Below are 17,049 nucleotides of genomic sequence, written 5' to 3' on the forward strand. Positions count from 1 at the left end.
TATTACCAGAACAAACATGAGCCAACAGAGAGTCATTCACATTCAACCCCAAAAAAATCAAAAAGTAGAGCAACAGAGTACTCAGAGGGGGAGGGCTGTCTGTCTGCCCTCTGACATACTTATAGGAGGTGAATTTGTTTATCTTCGTTAATTTGCTGTTTACTAGGGCTTTGATTTTATAAATCAGTCACATAATCTGTGTATAATTTGATACAGTTGTGTTTGCATGATTAAGCTTTAAGTTGATATGATGTATTTTGTGTTTGAGCCCAGCCTCTCACTAAACTGATCCTCTTCACTGTTGTGTGCACGTAAGATGTGCTCACACTGTGTAAACAACGGTTATTTTTGGAACTATTAGCTTATAGTTTGTTCCAAATATTTCCAAGTTAAACACTTTTGAGAACTAACTTGGACAGACGGTTTGTTTGGGTCCAACTGGTGTCACAGAACACTGTGTATCGCCATTTGTCCATCACTGTATTTGTCCACAGAGTTAATGACCTTCGCCATTAGACTGCTCATATTCTTTCATTACAGTATGCGTTTCTGGTCTTCCAGTATTTGTCAAAGCTGTGAGGTACAAATACTGCAGTTATGAAGTGTTTTCACACATTATTTTCTCCTGAAATTATACAGCAAAGATTTTGAGAGATATTTCCACAAAGAGGACAGTTAATGGATATGTTTATTCCCACTGACCTTAAAGATCCCCTCTGCACATGTGTTAAGATATACACAATAGAAATACTCTGCTTCAAATAATAATATGTGTTGAACATTCTTACAATCACATCTTTTCCTTCTTCGTCATTGGATAATCCAGAATCTTTTTGTCTCAAGATGTTTCGTCTCGTGTACTCGTCTTAAACTGAGATTGTAGGCGAGCACAGAAAAACGTTCCTCCTTCAGCAGGTAAAGTAGTGTATGTGAATGTCAAATGTCCAAGGGAAGTAACAAAAAGCAAAACACGTTTTTGACTGAAGAAAATAAATTGAACAAATGCATATTTTGAAGTGCTTCGTCAAAGCAGCTATTCAATGTTTTTTCCTTGACATTCATTCAGTACTCGTAGAAAACCTTTGACCTGGTTGTCGTAGAACCGTTAAAGACATATTCAGCTATGGCAAGTAGAAAGTGCATCAAATCAAATAATGAAAAATCAATAATGCTATGAATACATTGAGCAATAAGTCATTTTCTGTGAATAGACAAAACTCCAGGTCAAACTCCACTGCTCTACGGCGTGACCTCGTGTGTCAAGTAGAGAAGGTGTACCTGTCCTGACCAAGGCCAGTAGCCAAAAGGGTCAAAGTGCAAAATAGCAACAGAGGAAAGAGAGGGCACGGATTACAAGAACTGTGACGCAGACATACTGAAAAACACACTCTCTCAGCTGGGATCATCAACTGAAACATTGCGTCTCAGCCGGTAGACCGCTGACTGAGCGCCGAGGCTGGAAGTCTGTGTGAGTATAAATCTGACACACCGACAAATGTTTCTCGTGGATGTCTGGCATCTGACATCTGTCACTTTTATGGTTTTAATCCCACAGTTTCTACTATCTACAATGTTGTACAAGTTGTCCTTTTTGAAAATGACAGAATATAGAATAGATATAGAATAGAGTGAACTCAGTGAAAAAGTTTCATATTCGTACATTCAGTATTGAAAGAAAACGATCATGACCAGGTTTTGTGTTGATTTTTTTAACACTTTAAAAGTATTTGTTCTGAAGGAAAGTTATGATTGAATCAGTTGATTTTTGTAAACAATATACAATAATGCAAAATATTAACTTTACAGTAATTAACTTTCAGAGATTTGAAAGAGTTCATTTTTGAAATTTCACCTCAAGATGACTGATCATGCTCATTGAAAGCCTTAATTTTAGCTATTAAATTAATACTTAATTATGGCTCTAACATATAATTAGCATATCATTATTAAATTGTCTTTCATCTTACTGATGAAAATCCATCTGAAATAGTGATGATAGTCATCATCATCAACATTAGTTTAACTGTGGTTGTGCAGACACTTATTAGGGAAATGATACTATCAGGCGAGTCCATGATCATCACTGAAAATGTAACCACAGGTTTTAAGATTCCCTGAAGCTATCATGCACCTATTCCTAGCTATTACCACACCCGTCCTCCACTTTGTCCAAATATGGATGTTCTCTTAACTGCCAGCTGAGGTGGAGGTGAGCCCTGAATGCAACATGTGGGTGATGACACCCACATGTTGTTTTGTTGTAATAGGTCCAATGAGATTAATTAAATATGTCGAAAAGGCAAGTTGGTGGAATTATTACTTGAAATCAGTGCATTCATTATTTCCCATTACAAACAGCAACTATGTCTAAATCAAAACTTTGATTTCATTGTTTTCAGTCATTCATTATAAGCAAATGAGAGGAAAGTAAGACAGGCTGCAAGTGAGTAAGAAGAAAAGAGGACAAGCAAATGAATAAGTCTGAGTTCTTAAGCCAAGATCCCTCACCCTCAAACTGTATAAGTATGGCGTTAAGTCTGATCTGCTCAAAAACATGTATCCCTTCATCTCTTTCTCATCATCTGCAGCCACATGATACATAATCTGTGTATCTGTGAAGAGCTTATCTGCTGTGTTGACATTTCTCCCGAGTATGATCAACAGTATGGATTATAAAATGAGGTCACTCTGTGTCTTTTGCTTCTCTGTCAGCCCTCTGTGTATCTTATCTAGAGCGAGTGAACTTCCACTGGGTCAGGTAGACTGGCTTTATCATTTGTTTACGTTGTATAGCTTGAGCTCAAGTGACTCTTGCTCGGGAGAAGCAGTGTTAGGGTTACTAACGTTCAAAAACCTCTGACCCAGATATGTTTCTGCATTCAGATCAGGCACATTTTCATTTTAGGATTCACACGCTCACCTCTTCGGGACTGAGGCTCATCAGGAATATTAATGCTTTTGGAATGAGGCAACCCGCCAGCAACGGGCCTGTGACCTCATTTAATCTCTCAATTCATAGTTTAATATTCTGGACTTCACATCGACAAGCCTCAACAAGGGGTAGATTTACAGTGAATAACAGGGTAAAACACTTGCTGCACTGCCCTCTAAGGGTTGAACGTTTCAGGCATGTTGCACCTCTGTCCCGTGATGTCACGGCTATTTAACGGGTGAAAACACCAGATTTTATATCACTTCGTTGGGTGTCTCGTTCTGCAATCCTTATCGGACCAACAAACAACAGACTAGATTGGGCAAATACAAACCTGGCAGCAATAATCACAATGTCGCATATCACAATGTCACATCAAACGTTATCTGATTTCCATCATTTATCCTCAGGGGAGCAAGATAATGTGTGTGAGACTAACCTACAACTTCTATATGCGCAGGAGTCCCAGTAGATAGTCCTACGTGTTTTGGCGTGGTCCTTTGGTAACCATGATGACTGCAGAGCCACCTAACGGACTGTGGCACCGAAACATCAAAGACCGTCAGTCAGATGAGATCTCTGGTCATGGTACGGACAATATGCTATTTATAGGAAATATATCATATATTCATTTGTTTGATTGGGTTGTATTGTGTTCTACTGTGTTGGCTTGTAGAAAATCATTGCATATTTAGTTTTTTTCTTTTTTTTGCATTAGTTTGTGCAATTACCGAGAGAGAAATTTCGATTTCAATACATGCAGTATTTGTTTGTGGAAGGTGGTAGCAAGAAAATGTTTGGGAATTGTATTTCAAATGAATCCTTAGTTTTGCTCTGAATGTCAATGGAAATGTTACCAATGTAGGACATTTCATCACACGTAAATTCAAAGTGCTTTACATTTAAAGATTAAATATCAAGATTCTGTAAAGGCATGAGCATAAGCACAAAGGTAGCATAAACAACATAAATATATATATATATATATATATATATATACTGTATATACATGAGCATACATCAAACCACACAGCAATAAAAACCAAATCATCAACACACACACACACACTAATGAGCCATAAACCAGGTAGAATAGGGTCATTTTTATTAATTAAACTGGTAATTTTATCAGTTGGATATTAATTCAGGTGCAAAATGTACAGTATAGTATATTGTGCCTGTTAATCTTATGCAATTTATGTTCTTCTCTCTGCAGTTGAGGACCATAATAATTTACAAGAGGAAGATCTAAGACGGTGGCAGAAACATGCACAGGTAACACATAACTCCATTTCCAGCCAGTATCTTAACAGTCCCTCAATTATGCTGTTTCTCCTCTGTCAAAACTCAGAGCAACCAATCTATCCTGGTTAATTCAGCAACAAACCTGTACTCATGTGTAGCTTTTACACGTAATGCTTTTAATGTTTTTAATGTTTGCTTTATTGCATCTTGCTGTATTCTGTCTAACCTTCTTTTACCTCACTGTTCTAATCCTCTAGTTTCAGAAAAGCCCTTCTAGGGATTGGTTTTGCAAATTAGCATCCACTTTAACACCGTATAATACCTGCATTGGATACACAGAAAATAGAAAGTAAAAATGACAATGAGTAGGCCTACAAGGTGTTTTTGTTTGTTATAAGTAAACGAAATCTGACATTGGAACCAGTAAAAACTTTTTCTTGATTTCTTGAAATAAGATCAAATAAGATGTAATATTTAGGCCTTTCAAGATAATAGAGATCTTACAGCTGTGAAACTGTATATTTCACTATGAAGTGTTGTGTGTCACAATAAGCCTGCAATGCTAAAAAGTAGTATTTTTTCACATAAAACAAGATATTCGTGATGCATTGTCACAAAACAAGTCCCTATATTTCACTGAAATGTTACTTGTTAGGTGATTGTGTCTGCGATATTTTGACTAGTAATTAGACAATATACTATTTTACATTTTTACAGTGTAGCTGTCTTCAGTTTGTCTTGTATATTGTATCTGTCTCTATCAAATAAACCATAAACGCATGAATAATCTTGAAAAAGACAATACAAAAGCTAAGATTGTGCAGAGCAAACATGATACAGTGTAAAAGTTATATATCAAAAATATGGGATGCAATTTGTGCTATATTTAGAGATGAGAAAGTTGAGAAAGCTCTTTCTCTTGTGTGTCTTGAAGAAGGTGAAGGTGACAGTCCTGGAGCAGGTCCACGATCAGCTCAGGGATTTACTTGACAAAGCTCTGACTGAGTCCATCCAGCCTTTTACCCAATTACAGCCAGCAGTTAATGGAAAGATGTCCAAAAGACCCTCATCCAGGTAAAGAGGAGGAGGAGGAGGCAACTTTTACTAGCGCACATGTTCCTCATTGATGTCGGAGATATGTTTATCCTCTTTGCGTGTCTGTATTTGTTTTAGTTCTCAGAGAATGGATGGCGGCAAAGTGTTTGTGGACAGGCCATCGCTGTTGGAGTAAGTGTGAAAGACAAGTCTTCTCCAATATACCATGACCAAATATTGTTTTATTTATCATGCTGTCATCGGAGTGGTATCTTTACTAAATCATATATATATATATATATATATATATATACAGTAATAATCATCATGAGGGAAAGAAAGCTGAACATTTTTGAGAAATATAGATGTATGCATGATGGGTTGGAGAGGAGCTGTACAACTTGTTAGACAATCTGAATCTAAAACAAAGATCGATGTTATTGTGGACCGCATACTGTATACAAGACATGAATACAGATCATTCAGATACTCCCATGAGCACGTTTGTGTATATTCTATATTAAAGAACCTCTTACATGTGTATACAGGACTACATACATTCACGTGAATACAACGCAGAGCTAATTTAATGAAAGCTCTACTCCTCTTCATCAGTGAACTGTTTGAGATCAACCACATCAGGACCATCTACCACATGTTCATCGCCATACTCCTCATCTTCTGCCTGAGCACGCTGGCTGTCGACTACATCGACCAGGGCAGGTCAGTGTGACAAGTGTGTGTGTAGGTGTGTTTGTGTGTGTGTGTGTGTGTGTGTGTGTGTGTGTGTGTGTAGGTGTGTCTACGACAATGACGCGTCTCAAACCCTGTGACCCTGAACTAATAACAACTCAATTACCCCAAAGCCTTTAAAAACTTCTTATCTTCTTCCCTTAGTGCATCCCTCCCTCCTTCTCTCCCTGTCTCTCTGCTCATATGGCAGCAGAAAGATAGAGCAATCAATCCCTCTGAGTATTTGTGCTGTTGCTTTGGGCAGCTCTGTAATGATTCGGTTGCCGTTTGCAGTCACGCAGGACTGTGAGTTTAATTCTTATGTTTCTCCATCGGGAAACTCGACTGCGTGCAAATTATTCGATACATCCGCCCACAGTTGACAGAAAATTGATGAGGGGTTGTGTTGAATCACAAAATAAGATTTGACATGCTGCAGTGAGTGGGTATTTAAAATCTGTTACTGTTATCACCAGAGGGGTCTCTTCAGAGAAGTTAATGGGTAAAATATTCAACGCATTTAACTATGACTGCCATTTATTAAAGCCTGTAATATAATTAAAATGCTTATTGAAAACCCTGTCCGAAGCTAAAACAGAACACAGTGGCAAATAGAGCGCATCATCTAAATGTCCTTACTCAAGTTTAGTCTTTCTTTAAATGTCATTGTAATACAAATGTGCGTATTGCCTTCATGATTATAATTTACTTCTTTTATGCAATCTCAGGTTGGTCTTGGAGTTCGACCTGCTGTTCTTCGCTTTTGGGAAGCTGGGGACGGTCACCTGGGCCTGGATGGTGATGTTTGTCTACACCCTGCTCGTTCCCTACTTCGCCCTGGTGCATTGGGGGTCTTTGTACCACAGCTTCCCCTCTAAGTTGGGGCTGTCTATCGGCACGGGCCTGGTCCTGTCTGCAGTGCAGACCTGCGTACTGGGTGTGTTCCCCATCTACGTGGTCGTACACTACCAGCTGCCACCAGCCTCGCGGTTCATTGTGATACTGGAGCAAGTGAGTGTTTGTTTGAGGAAGACATGCCGTCACATTTATTGAGAACAGGTTGCAAAAATCCACACAGCAGGCAGCAAACAATTAACTGTGGAGGAAATGGAAAAACAGTCTTCAAATCTCTACTTCTATTATAACAAAGATGTGATATGTTGTTTGGATGAATAAAACAAATGGCATTTATTGGGGCTTTATTTATCGTATATATTTGATGCAGCAAAGCTTATGAGACAGTTCAGGCAGCCCAACTCTATTCTGTTGCTTCATTCACCTGGCACATTCTCACAGGAACATATATCCAATGCACACTTTCAATCGCGGCGTTGCACTTAAGCAATCGTTGCTCTGGTCACTCTTTTGCTCTGTTGCTTGCTGCTACTGCTGCAGATGTTACTTCTGTGCATAGAGCACTCCACCTGCAGTCAGCCTGGAGGCTCTGAGTCCACCCTCCCTCTAGGGGGAAGGTAGTATCATATACCATTGAGGTCAGAGACTCTAGATGTTAAATTGACAAGTTAATATTCATATAGTTAGACTTGGAGAATTGCTATTTTAGGAAATTGTTAAAGAATCCGAGCCGCATTGAGGATTCTGCTAGTAGAAATAATCCCCCTTTCACACATACAGTAAAGGTACGGAATCAGAGATTGATGATTAGAGCTTAGCAAGACAGTAAGGTTTGTGTGTTGGAGGCAGCCGTGGCAGAGCTAACATGAGAAATCAACAGAGTAAAAGTAATTGCAAAACCCACAGATACACTAGTATGAATGTGATTGGATGTTGCTGTCGCCAAACAGCTGACATGAACACTTCATTTGTGATTTCATATAAACAGCAGGTCAGTTTTTATAACTCTAGCAGCTTTCTCCTAGAAAATGTAGGTCGTTACAAAGTTTAAAGGTTGTTTAGAGCTAAAAGTTGTGTCACATTACCTTTTAATAACTCCTGCAGTACGATTTAAGTGTTTTTATTGCAGTGTGAATTGCTACCCAGTATTCCTTTTAGGAACACCCTGTGCTAGATATACTCTGGACTGTAGATCAATTATATTCATAGAAGATCCAATTTATAAATGCAGCCCTTTATTGCCAGTAACAAGAACATTTCAATAAGAAATGCTTGCTGGCCAGTAATGGCAGTCTTCCAGCTGGAAAGGCACCAAACGAGAAAATAGATCTCAGTGTCAACGTTTAAACATCACAGATGCATACTGTAAAACCTTCTCATCCTCTTTATCCCACCGTCCTCGGTCTCCAAAAACCGTCTTAGTGCTACGGTTAATTTAGCTCCGTTGGATGAAGTGAGATAATCCCAGGGTTTAGGCGATTTTGAGAAACCTGGTCCTGATCTTCATCTGAGCTCGGCCCAATCAGTCTAATTAGAATTCCGAAGCTGTCCGTCTCATATAAAGTCTAGATTTGAGACTTTACTAAATTGCCCAAAAAGAGTGAGTGGTTCTCTGCTGTATGCAAATTGATGATGCACCATGTCTGAACTTCTGACTTCTCCAACTGTGTTTCTGTCACGATATACAGTTCCCTGTTGTTGTACTGTCTCCTGATTAATTACAGAAGTGAGCTAAATAATGCATCATTATGTCAATATACACACAAACAGGAACATGAGGATGAGGAAACAAAGGATGTAGGTTGTTTACTTCACCTTGTCAATTCATGCAATAAAGAAAGACAATGAAGCTGTCAGAATTGATACATCGTGTCTCTCTTCACATAATAACTGTATCAATTTCCCCCAGATTCGATTCCTGATGAAGAGCTACTCGTTCATGAGAGAAACCGCTCCTGTTATTGTGAAGAATACACCAAAGGAAGGTACTGTGTCGAATTGTATTGCTATCAGGTGTATTTACTCCTCGGGCCGTGTCGTTACTCACAGTGGCACTCCCAGGCACCAGAGAAAAATGACTCAAACAGACCTCAGCAGGTTACCACCTAATGATTCATGCTAAAGTTAAAATGAACAATGAATACACCCACATGCAATAAATAACCTCAAGTGTGTGCACCCCCATGAGATCCTATTGTAAAAGTCTGCTAGTGGTGAAGAATGTGTCTCTAGTACCTTTTACTGTAAAAGTTATAGTTATGTGAATATGTACTGCAGTAAAGTCCCTCCAGGAGAAAACTGTATCGTCCTGAATAAAACGGTAAAATCAGGCAGAGAAGAGCTTCATAGAAGCGCCCATGGTTTGAATTGGTTTTGGAAAGAGATTGAACATAAGTTCCTTTTATTAACACAGATTTTCACAAGCTCTGTTAAATGAAATGTTTACTATTTGAAATGCCATTAAGTAAAGTTGGAGCTTGAGTACAGCTAATAGTTCAGCACAAAAGACTGGAAGCTTTAAGGCAGACAATTTCACATAATGGCTGACAGACTTTGTGATAAACCCACTGATGTTTGATTTTAAAGCCAGACATGTATTTGTTAGCTACATGAAGGCACACTGAAGCTTTAGTATTCACAGATGGAGCTGTTAATGGCTGGTATTATGTCACATAATGAAACAAGAGAAATTCAATGAGAAGCTTATGTCTGAATCAGAGACCTTACATTATAACTATAATAACAAAAACCTTCAAAGAAAACTTTTTTTTTTAATCATTTAAGGCAACATGAGGCTGCTAAAAGATATTTAACTGCCAGATTTAGGACTAAAAACTGGACCCTCCATTTGATAGTCATACTTACTGAATTGTCTTTGCTTTTCAGGAGAAAGTCCAAGATCCCCAACGTTTTCCAGCTATCTGTACTTCCTCTTCTGTCCAACACTCATCTATAGGGAATCATATCCTCGGTAAGACATATTGTCCCTTTGACCTGGTTTCCTTTTGCTTATCTTTCATTATTTTATTTTAATTAGTGATAATACAGTCATGTTAGCGCAACTGACATTGCCACAAACCCACAAAATGCTGAAGCGAAGTGTTTTGCGTGCCCTAGTATCGGGCCTTTCTCAAGTAAGACATTTTGGCAAATCGCAGTCGCAAAAGCACAGATACGTGAAAAATAAAGGCGCTCAATGCGAAATTCTGATCATATCTATTGTCTCCACATGGCACTTTTAGGGTCCTGATATTGTGCATGCTGTTTCACTATCAAACTGTAAATAGCAATAAGTCATGTGCTTTTCCTACAATGACAAACCAAAATGTTTGCTGTGAAAGAGGCCTATTTGTGCTTAAAAGCGATATCATGCTGAAAAATACCATATATAAGACAAGCAACCTGTGGGGCAACACAGTTTCACAGTGAATGTGTGTAGTGACTTCCTGTCTGCTCTTTGTAGGAATACCCACATAAGATGGAAGTATGTTGGCGTCACACTTGGTATGGTAAGATGAAACTTTATTTGGGCTTTTGAGAGTTCATGTCATTTTCACACTAAACACCTTTCAGTCGTGTAAAATGTAAAATTGTGTAAGAAAACGAAGAAGGTCTATGTGGGGTTAATGAGCTGGTGTATTGTGTGATAACCTGAAGCGATCATAGACTACAGGTGCCTAATAGCTTTAATCTCTCTTATCTTTGATCAAACCACAATCTCCAGTGTTATTGTGCTGATTCTCGATTTTAACGCTGAATTTGCAGATCTTGGGATGCCTGTTTTACAGCTACTTCATCCTCGTCCGCCTCTGTATGCCCGTCTTCAGGCCTGAGACCAACCAGCCTTTTAGTAAACGAACAATGGTTCTGGCTGTGTTCAACTCAATATTACCAGGTACTGTACGTTCTACTCTCCACCTCTGTGGAACTTGTTGTGGGAGACTTTTCCGGCAATATTATAAGGAAGTCACGCGTAAAACAAACATGTCAATTAAAGTTCATCTTCATTTGTAACATCAATTCTGCTTACAACCTCTATTAGCTCTTATCTGTGTGAGTATCAGCAGTATCTTCTGGTTAATGTATCACTTAATTTGGAAATAGAGGAAACAAGTCTCTTGTGTTTTGAAGTCAGTGATAAGATTAAAGATGCTATTATGCAATCAGATAGAGGTATTAAAGCCTGGCATGTTTATCTCTCTCTTTAAGTAAATCGCTTTTTGAAGTATTGATATAAGAGCATCAGTGTCAAGTTACAATTCTTATGAGAAAGCTGGGAGCAGTGCCCAGAATAAAAGTGTTACTCATAAACTCTCTCTCTCTCTCTCTCTCTCTCTCTCTCTCTTCTGTCTCAGGTATAATGCTCCTACTGTTGTGTTTCTTTGCCTTCCTGCACTGCTGGCTCAACCTCTTCGGGGAGCTGCTGTGTTTTGCTGACAGGATGTTTTACAAGGTGTGTGTCATGGCTGATTTTTGTGTGGCATCATCTCTCCTGTAATGACATTAATTTTCAGACGCGCTTGCTTTTACAGACGGGGACATTTTGATTAATGACAAGTGAGTTTACTGCAGGGTGGCCTGATGGTCCCTAAACAGTTTAACTTTCCCATCATTATATTCTGTTGATACAGTTTGCTCCTGAACACGCACTGACTTAGTGCTCATGTGCTTTGACTGATGTGTTTCTGCAAGATGTGAATAAATTTCAACTGGCAGATTGATTTATGTACAATAACAGTGAGGTGGGTACAGTGAAGCTCTCCTCATATATATATCCATATATATATATGCGCATTTGACAATAATGAGGCCACTCAGCCTATCTCTATCTCTATGATAGCGTTTAATTTAATTAATAATGATGTGCACCTGACACCACTTATCTGTTTAAATGAGGTTGGACTGTGACAATCACTTGAACCTTCACACTGAGCAAGGCATTAGCTGCAATATTTATCTTTTGTTTGTATGTAATGTAAAAAAAAACACATAGTATACAGCAAAGGAGATCTTGGATGAGTCCAAACGGTTTACCTCTACAGTAGCTGGAAGCACCGTATGCCACCAGCTCTACAAACTCTTAAACTCTAGATGAGTTTTAAGGACATATTTCATTTAAGAACATCAGTCAGGCTTGTCTCTCACCAGTACAACTTATAAATACCAGAACAACTTATTTGACAGCAGTCGTCTCAGTGTTTCTCAGACGTCAAAATTGAAGTGATCCATCTCTATTCTGTCTTTTAATTTGATCCACACACTCATTTTACTACTCTGTGTTGATTTTCCAGGACTGGTGGAACTCAACGTCTTTCACCAACTATTACCGTACCTGGAATATAGTGGTTCACGACTGGCTCTATTACTACGGATACAGAGACTTCCTCTGGGTGAGCAGAGTGCCAACACAGAAAAACTACAATTACATACAATAGATCATATCAAACAAAACAATAATGTTAATCAGCAGCATGTCACATGATGAATGAAGTGCGTATAGTAGTCCTGTATTCCGCTGAACCAGCCTGACCTCTGAACTTTCTCTGATCCCTGCAGCTGTCGAAAAGGAAATTCCGAACAGCTGCCATGCTCTCCGTGTTCATCGTCTCTGCTGTCGTCCATGAGTACGCCTTGAGCATGGGATTCGGCTTCTTCTATCCCGTCATGTTCTGTCTCTTTGCCTGCTTCGGAGGTGAGGGTCATATTCATTATTCAGGGAAGAATCTTCACAAAGATATAAACAAAACTGATTAGTATTCGGTGCTGCTGGGGGAAAGCTTTTGATAAAATACATGCCTTTTTAAATACAGGAAGAAAATAAGATGGAGAGACAAAAAGAGATAGAGAAATGTTCCTTGTCTACCTCATTATCATTGCTAAAATTAATACACTGTCTCTGAATACAATGGCTTATTAAAAATATGTAAATGTTGCCTTCTACATTCTGGACTGTGCCTTGAAGCCATCAAAGTCAAAATCAGTGATTATTCACTCTAACACACATTTAGCTGTTTTCAGGGGACAACTCATTATATTTCAAGAGAGCACACTTGTGCATTGTGTCCTCTTCCTCTGGGTATCAATAAGTCGGCATCTGACAAAATTGCTTTGCACGCTCTTACTATCTTTCCCAGTCCTTACAAGCATACATCTCAGGCAGATAAACTGTCACTACAGACAGCCTTCACACAAAAAAAAAAAACAATCATCAACACCAGCATTCCCTCATGTCGTCCTTTCATAGTGATGTTCAACTTTACCATGAACGACAAGCGACAGAGCCCCGTGTTCAACGTCATCATGTGGATGTGTCTCTTCCTGGGTCAGGGTGTCCAAGTGTGTCTGTACTGCCAGGAGTGGTACGCTCAGATACACTGCCCTCGGACAGGGGTATGTACTCCACCTACATGTATACTGCGGGTACTGGAGAGGCCGAAAGGAGCAATGCCATGATCAGACTTAAGCTTGTTTCATTCATTTTTTCATATCTGGATGATGTTGAGTCTAGTCTTTAAGGATAGCTTTATGTTTTCTGATACCAGACGTGCTTATTTCAAATCAAAACAATCTTGACAGGACGTGCGATTTTTCAGCAGAAGATATGAAGATGTTATGTTACTATACTGTGAGATTCTTCTGAGAGATTTATTATGTTGTTTGAAGGCTTGAACAACTATCCCACAGCTGAAACAAATCAACATCCTTTAAATAAACAGATACATAAACAGACACAATGTGACGGCACGTATTCAGATTTTAAAAGGAACAGCAGTTTGTTTGTCGTGTGCTGCACTAGAGTGACGTCATTAGACAGCACCTTGACCCCAGTTTCTGAGATACTTATTTAGAAACTAGGCCAGAATGAACTTCAAATACAAATAAATAGACTAAAATACTTGAAAAGATATATACTAAATGAAAAAAACCACTACATAAGTACATCACATGACTACTTTGTAATTGGACATCGAACAGATGTCACTAACCAGATGAATCGGACTAACTCCTCACTGTTTCATCATCCTGGCTTTGTCTGTTCTTGTCTCCAGTCATTCATGAGTATCTGTTACTACACAGACTACGTGCGCTAAGTGCACAAACTTGACGACACACGCAATGTACACACATAAGCCCTTATTAGAAAGTCCAATGTGTTGAGTAACAGTAGGTTTGTAAAAGTCTGACATGTATCTAACGTTTGATGAAGTCACAGATGTGAAGGATTTGCCTGACAGATGGGCACAGATGTACTTAACATACTTTTTACGCATTAAGGAATCCTCTAAAGCCAGTGGCGTCATTCACACACACAATGGTTTAACACACATAACTGCTGTCTAAAAATAGAATTGACCACCGTTAAATGAGAGTATTAAGTGATGATGAATGGATGTTTCATCATGCAGATGAAATGTATACAAGGATTAGAGATGATTTCACCATATTTAGACCAATTCTTCTACTCCGTCTCAACAGAATAGCTTCTGGGAGTTGGTTACACCTCGATCATGGTCCTGCAGCTACTAAAGTTGACGCTGGCTTTCTTCTGGGCTGGATGGATGAATGATCAAAGTATGGAGGTCTGAAAATCACGATGGACTGAACACAGGAGAGTGCAAGGAATTTGAAAGACATGTAAATATACATTTTTTGTGTGATTTTCTGCTTTTGTTGTGTGAAGATTTCTTTTGTTGTTGTTTTTTTAGGCGTGTCGCTGATCACTCGCCTCTGAATTATTCAAAGTGTTTTAACATACATACATACGCTTTATAGTCTGATTATAGCAGTGTATATTTATAGTCGTAAGTAATAAATATTCAGAATGCTTTGTAACTATAATAATAACAGCTTATGAACACTTTATAATGACTTATATAATCTTTATTTCATAATTGCTGGTCATACATTATGCATTATAATGTTTTATAATGTGATTATAAGTTACTCTTAGTGATCAATTTTTTGCTTTCAGTGAAGTAAAAAAATATTTTTGCTTAAAGCAAACAATGACCACTTTGAGTAACTTATGACATTATAATGCATCATAACAGTGCTTCCAAGACATTATAAAAAAATATTGCAATATAATACAACAATGGGAATTTTAATACAATATTATCCTTGCAAAAGAATTATGACGTAATTAAGAAATTATGACCTGCAGTTATTAGGTATAATGATCCTTGATCAAATACTTTGTATGTAAATACTTATGCATTATGATTATTGTCATAAAGCATTATTCATATTTATGAGTACTTAGAGCTATAATTAAACAGTGCTATAAACAGTATTTTCGTGTGTCAAAGAAAAAGTTACCAAACTTTATAAAATACTTAATCTTAAAAGATTATTGTAATGTACTGATTTTTTTTTGTTGCCAAGTGCTCATAGAACATCACACTGTAAGCAACATGTTGCACATTAATCAACAAGTAGCTTGTTTATTTAAAATATTAAGAGAAAATGGCTACAAGAAACAGGATACAATATGTAAATGAGTGAGCTTTAGAAGTGCTTGTAGACAGGTTCTTTGGACAGAGTCAGGTTTGCCAGTCTTAACGCTAAGCTAGGCTAATTGCCTCCCGGCTCAATCTCCATAATTAATCTACAAAATGTCATATACAAAATAATTAACAGGGGGATAATAGTTACTGTAGTTAACCTTCCTTGACCCAATTATTTGACTTAATACATGTATTTAAATGGTATTGCTAAGCCCTCAGAAACTCAGAACTATCTGCAAATTAAAAATAAGTTATTCCTTATTGAACAGGCTCTGCCACTGTGAGGGCACTGCACTGCAGCGTGTGTTGCATGTTTAATCCTGCCTCGGTTGACATTCAGATGGCAGGGATTGGTTGGGAGAGCAGGTACATTAACCAACCACAGGCAGTGCAGCGTCTTATCAGTCTGCCACAAAGCCTCTGTTTGTCTGCCTGCCACGTCCCTCTGAAGTCATACAGGAAGAAGAGGATTAACATTGGTACAGTGTTTGCATTAGTGATGTAATGCTCTGTAAACTGATATACTGTCATACCACGGCAGCTCAGAGCGGAACTGAGGGACAGGTAGTTTTAGAAGCAGCGTCTAGTAGAACTTGATATATTTGTGTCTACGTTTGACATAATTCATCAAATGTTATACTTGAAAATAAAATCAACTGTTGTTTTTGTATTTTATTTTTTTTGGACATTTTGTTTGACATCTTTTTTATCACTAGCTTCTTATATGAAAGGGTCTGTCACACATTTGACTATTCACTCATCTTTTAGCACCGGTCTGAAATATCTAGCCCCGTTGTTATCACCAGCTAGTTGACAACTTTGTCTGTTTGGTGTCGGGCAGGAAGCACCGAACTGCTTCTTTGCTGAAAACAGCTGTTAATTTACGGACAGTAAAACCCAGACAATGAGCTGTAAGACGCTAAAACACCGTAGAGCTGAAGAGAAACTGCAGTCAGGTGATAATTATCTCTGGGTTTTCCACTAAGAGTCATGCCTCTCACTTTACAGTTAACAACATTGTTAAAATGAAAGTATTTATTATTGCAGCGTTAATTGAGCTTTGCGAATGGAATTGTATCGTCCAGGAACATATTCAGAAGTGTTTAGTCAGTATACTGATGGTAGACAGGGAGGTATTTTCATTTGTTGATGCTCTCTAAATGACATGGTAAATGCATACATTACCCAATAAACACATTAAATGAAAAGCTGTTATGAGATATTGAGCATGTAAATGTTTAACCATCAGGCTTTTAAAGCTGTTTCTTTCCCATTCTACAGAGAGCAGTTTAAACCTGTGGTTTTGTTCTGGAGGAGATGTGTGTTTTTTTTCTTCTTTTTGTGTTATTTCATCAGGAATTTCTCAACCTAGCAAGAGCAAGAACAGAAATGAGATATTAAGTAATTAAACTAAATTAAATAATTGTACTATTATTTGGATTGCATGAGCACATGTTATTCTGTAACAATATAAGACCAATGTTCTGCCCAATTACCTCTAAAACTGCAACACAAAGTGCTGAGGGTTAACTTGAGCTGAAATGTAAACCTCTGCTTGGCTGGTCCGAACATGGAAACTGCTGCAACCACAAGATGCGTTTCGTATTTTTCCTCCTGAATAGATGGAAAGTATGCTTAACTAGCACACAAACACTTTTTTTTCCAGACGGATTGTATTATTTCCTTCCATGCAGAATATGCATTTGAAAATAAAGGAATAAATAAAAGCAAAGACATGTTATA

At 38.1% G+C, this 17,049-nt stretch overlaps 1 protein-coding gene across 1 annotated transcript; it reads left to right on the top strand.

The window, feature by feature from the left end:
* The first annotated feature begins 1,337 nt into the window (after positions 1-1,337).
* On the top strand, positions 1,338-17,045 carry soat2 (sterol O-acyltransferase 2). The gene is made up of 16 exons (XM_079186609.1): positions 1,338-1,468; positions 3,393-3,520; positions 4,149-4,207; positions 5,112-5,251; positions 5,351-5,404; positions 5,828-5,935; positions 6,673-6,955; positions 8,709-8,784; positions 9,686-9,770; positions 10,263-10,308; positions 10,565-10,694; positions 11,155-11,252; positions 12,091-12,189; positions 12,356-12,491; positions 13,044-13,189; positions 14,276-17,045. Exons 2-16 carry the CDS (start codon positions 3,442-3,444, stop codon positions 14,324-14,326), a joined length of 1,590 nt encoding a protein of 529 aa, XP_079042735.1. The 5' UTR covers positions 1,338-1,468; positions 3,393-3,441; the 3' UTR covers positions 14,327-17,045.
* The last annotated feature ends 4 nt before the right edge of the window (positions 17,046-17,049 follow it).

This window comes from Pholis gunnellus (genome assembly GCF_910591455.1).
Source record: "Pholis gunnellus genome assembly, chromosome: 3".
NCBI lineage: Eukaryota > Metazoa > Chordata > Actinopteri > Perciformes > Pholidae > Pholis > Pholis gunnellus.

Excerpts from the sequence above, each read along its gene's own strand:
- soat2 (XM_079186609.1), top strand. The coding sequence starts at position 3,442 with ATGATGACTGCAGAGCCACCTAACGGACTGTGGCACCGAAACATCAAA. Across the intron at positions 5,936-6,672 it reads GACTACATCGACCAGGGCAG|GTTGGTCTTGGAGTTCGACC; the intron begins GTCAGTGTGACA and ends ATGCAATCTCAG. Across the intron at positions 12,492-13,043 it reads TCTCTTTGCCTGCTTCGGAG|TGATGTTCAACTTTACCATG; the intron begins GTGAGGGTCATA and ends GTCCTTTCATAG.